Source organism: Achroia grisella, unplaced genomic scaffold, assembly GCF_030625045.1.
Source record: "Achroia grisella isolate CSIRO2021 unplaced genomic scaffold, CSIRO_AGI_Agris_v1 utg4577, whole genome shotgun sequence".
NCBI classification, from domain to species: domain Eukaryota; kingdom Metazoa; phylum Arthropoda; class Insecta; order Lepidoptera; family Pyralidae; genus Achroia; species Achroia grisella.
The window spans coordinates 14,560-19,165 of NW_026712869.1; the positions used below are offsets into that span (position 1 = coordinate 14,560).

Sequence of the window (4,606 nt, forward strand, 5' to 3'; positions counted from 1 at the left end):
GAATGTTTTTTTTTGTATTTTATTATTTAATTGAATTAGTGCTAATCGGTGGTTTGTATTCACACACTTAAACTTAAATTGTAAGTAAGAATAAATTATTTAAAAGAGCAACACACAAGTTTCTTGCTTGTTCTTCTTGTGATGAGACAGCATTCCGAATGAGCGGTAGATTAAAAAAAAAAATATTATGACTATTCAAAAGTGCTTCAATGTAAGTTTATTTGAATAAATGATTATCTATTCTATTCTATTCTATTCTAAGATAATATTTTTGCATGAACATTTTCAATTGTCCTAAAATTTATATAAGTATAAGTATTTTAGAAAAATAAAGATAAATTCCACGCGGACGGAGTCGCGTGTACAGCTAGTAAGTTAATGTGAAAATAATTATCACATTCAACGAAATGCGTTATAATTTAAATTAAGCGTCAAGAACAGGAAACGTCAGGTCTGTAACAATAACATTCATACAGGCGTTTGTTGAATTTCATGATATTATTTTTCAGTTACTATATAGGAAGGAGTTAATTTCAGGCAGTTACATTAATGTCATTTCAATTGATAACAACGCAAAAAAACATTGTGAAATTTTTAATTAAATCATTACATTGTATAAAACAAAGTCGCTGTCGCTGTCTGTCCCTATGTATGCTTAAATCTTTAAGACTACGCAACGGATTTTAAAGCGGTTTTTTTAATAGATAGAGTGATTCAAGAGGAAGGTTTATGTATATAATACATGTACACCCTGTAGAAGTTTTATTATGCTGGTCAATCGATAAAGAATAATACTTATTTCTGAAAACTTAAGGAACTAAAAGTAAGTTCAGTTTTGACGACCTCGGTGGTCTAGCGGTCAAGCACACCGCTTTACGTCCGATGGTCGCGGGTTCGATTCCTCGCACGGCACAAACATTTGTATTCATGAGTATGATTGTTTGTATCGGTCTGGGTGTTAAATATCCCACTTGTTTGAATATTGTCTCATTATTATAGCTGTTTGGGTTTGTTCCGTTGCTTTTAAAAAGGTGAAATAACTTTGGCGCCAAAATGTAAAAAATATAATATTATAGAGATCAGAAGGGAACTGTAGAGAAAATATATATATTGTCATATTTATTACATAAATACGTTATAAGAGTTTTCAAAGTGATGTAATGTACAAATATATTTGAGGCTACAAATTAAAGATATATATTTAGTGATTACAGTTTTAATTGTTAGTATACATAGAAGATTCCCTACTAAACATTTGGTCCAAAATCGAGCCGGATTTAAATTCAGTTTGGTTTAGTTTAGTGTAAATTGATTACCTATATAACCTGACTAAACTAAGAAACAGAAGTTTTTTGCTGGACAAGTCCATAGTACAACAACGAGTAGCATCAGTGGCGTCACTTCATGGTACCTATAGTGCGTTGTTTTCGTGACATCAGTGGTCAAGCTAGTTGTAGACTGTTGTAGGCGCTGTTCGGAGTAATTTCGATACATGGAAGCAGAGAAATAATATTGCTGTGATATCTGATTATCAATAAGTGAGTGAAGTGGAAACTGTGAGTACATTCCATAAATTATTAATTGTAGGCGAAATTTATTAATTGAAGAGAACAATAGTCAATGAAGATACAATTAAATTAACTTTATTATCTATATGGTGGCAAGAATGATGTACTGCAACAATCTTTCAATAAAGTATTGACTTTGATATTTGTGAAACAAGGATTTGGAAAATTTATAAATAGACAAAAATGATTAATATCGTACAATATTAGGATAAGATACACTTATATTTATATTTGTAAAGTGATTTTATATTTTATTAGTCTGAGGCCTGTATGTTTAAACTATAATTTCGTTTAATTTAAATTTACTCTGTAGTTTATGTTTGTAGTTTAATTTACTTAATAGGTTCTTATTACATTGAAACAACAGAGCAATATATATATTATAGAATTTTAATTTAATTAATAAGTGTAAATTGTAAATTGACAAGACAGCAACTATAATTGAATAGATTCTTATATCTTAATATTTTTATGTAATTAGCGTTTGTAAAATGGATTCATTAATTAATGTTCAAAATGATCTATACACACGAATTTGTAAGGCTAGGACTAACTTTAAAAAATCGCCTAAAAGCCGTATTACAATGGAATATATAGAGAGTAAACTAGAAGTAATAGAAGAGTTATGGTCTGAATTTAAAGCGGGTCATAAAGAGCTTCTTAAAGTAGCAGATCCAGATAAATTGAATATTCATATTTATGTTACTGATGAAATATATGATAAGGCTGAAGAAGTGTATATAGATCATAAATGTGAGTTGACAAAACTGTTAAAAGGTTTTATACCAGAGAGGTCGGGTAATGAAACTATTTTCATTAGTAATGATGATACAAGTGCTAAGCCAAGCTATGTCAGGCTCCCAAAGGTTAATATACCTATTTTTACAGGAAAGTACAGCGAATGGATTACTTTTCGTGATTTATTTCTGTCTATGATTCATAATAACTCATCTTTAGATAAAGTGCAGAAATTGCATTACCTTAAGGGATGTTTGACAGGCGAGGCAGAGCAATTAGTAAGGCATATTTCTGTATCTGAAACTAATTATGACATATGTTGGAAGCAACTTGAGGACAGGTATAACAATAGAAAATATTTATCTCACTGTATACTTACAAGGCTTTTAGGTCAAACAAATGCTGTTACTGAAACGGCAGATTTTCTTAAAGAATTATTAGATACTTCGACTGAATGTTTGAATTCTTTGGTAAATATTGGAGTAAATATTTCATCCTGGGATATACTATTAATTCATATACTCACGTTAAAATTAGATCCTGAATCACGAAAGCAGTGGGAATTAAATATTAGTACTAACACTTGTTTAAACATTTTACCCACATTTCAACAGTTTAAAGAGTTTCTTACCTGTCGCTACAGAGCTCTCGAGTTTACAGAATCTAGCTTCAGTAATAGACGAATAGATGGGAATTTAGTACAAAACCCTGTTAGACCTAGAGTACTACATACAAATGTATTTGAAGTAGCGTGTGAATATTGTTCCGGTAACCATAAGTTATGTTTCTGTATGGACTTTATTTCAGAAAGTTATAAAAATAGACACGAGTTTGTTGTAAATAATCGTATTTGTTTCAATTGCTTGGGAAGCAATCATTCTGTGAGATTCTGTCAAAAACCTATTAATTGTAGAGTATGTCAAAAAAGACATCACTCACTTCTACATCCACCAAATTTGACCTCTGAAACTAGCCATCAAAATGATTCAGTACATAATATCGGTGAAGTCCCAATATCTAACAACCAAGTCGAGACCCCAATAGATTCTGTAGTATCGTGTTTGAGTACTAGCACAGAAAATCAAGTTCTCTTAACAACAGCTCTAGTGAGAGTCAAATCGGGATCAGGTCAATATCAGGTTTTTCGAGCAATTATAGATCAAGGTTCACAAGCCTCTTTCATTTCAGAAACTGCATTTCAAAGATTAGGTTTAAAAAGTTCAAGTGCAAAGACTATAATATCTGGGCTTGGTGGTTACTATGGTTCGGTAGCTTCAAAAGGGAAAATATTATTGGAAATTCAGTCAATGTTTGATTCAACTTTTAGCACTAATGTTACAACACATATCTTAAAACAGATTACATCTTACATGTCAGCTAAACAGATACCTAAGATAGATTGGATTAATTCAGCTAACGTTACACTGGCTGATCCACAATACAATGTTCCAAATAAAATTGACATGTTATTAGGAGCAGAAGTCTATAGCCAGATTTTACAAGAGGGTATAATAAGAGGTCCACGTGGTTCTCCTGTAGCACAATGCACCTCTTTAGGGTGGGTTTTATCTGGACCTGTTCAATGTATAAATTCTAAAAATAATATAGTGGTTTTGCATAGTAATATAGAAAAAGATGATAATATACTACAAGGTTATCGGGAAGTAGAATCAAATAGTACATATAATTTAGGAACTCCGGAAGATCAAGAAAAATGTATGCGGTTGACCAACAATAAAAAATATATTAAAAGTAGACATAATGTCAAGTCCATGTTTCATACTAAAATATTTTATAATACGAAAAAAGAGTTTAATAGAACTAATGAGTATAAAAGACACAATATAAAAGTAATGAAAGATTACTTATATTTAAAAGATAATGTGATGATAGAACAGAATGTTGATAGAACGAAATTGCAGAATCGCATCGCATTGCAGAATGTTGTGGTTCAGAAGGACAAGTCTACTGTTAAACATAATATATATTAAAATTTCAAAATTCAAATGAATTCTGCAAAAAAGTCAAAGATGCAACGTTCAACGATAATAATTGTTAATAGGGACATATTTAGAATGAAGAGTTCAAGCAAATCAAATATGCTGAAAAATGCATAAATAACAAATGCTAGTTTCAGAGCAACAAATAAGAGATAATATAGAAAATATAAATTAGTATGGATAATGTAAAAATAGTGAAAGTAGGAAGTATTATCTGGTGTAGATGTTTCAATACATTTTAATACTCAGTGAAATTATCTTCGATCATAAACTAATGATAATGAATATAATTCTAATATT

At 30.4% G+C, this 4,606-nt stretch overlaps 1 protein-coding gene across 1 annotated transcript; it reads left to right on the forward strand.

The window, feature by feature from the left end:
• Positions 1-2,152: 2,152 nt before the first annotated feature.
• Positions 2,153-4,297, forward strand: LOC131845174 (uncharacterized). The gene has a single exon (XM_059194209.1). It carries the CDS (start codon positions 2,153-2,155, stop codon positions 4,295-4,297), a length of 2,145 nt encoding a protein of 714 aa, XP_059050192.1.
• The last annotated feature ends 309 nt before the right edge of the window (positions 4,298-4,606 follow it).

Bases quoted from the DNA above. Each gene is read 5' to 3' on its own strand.
- LOC131845174 (XM_059194209.1), top strand. From the start codon at position 2,153: ATGGAATATATAGAGAGTAAACTAGAAGTAATAGAAGAGTTATGGTCT.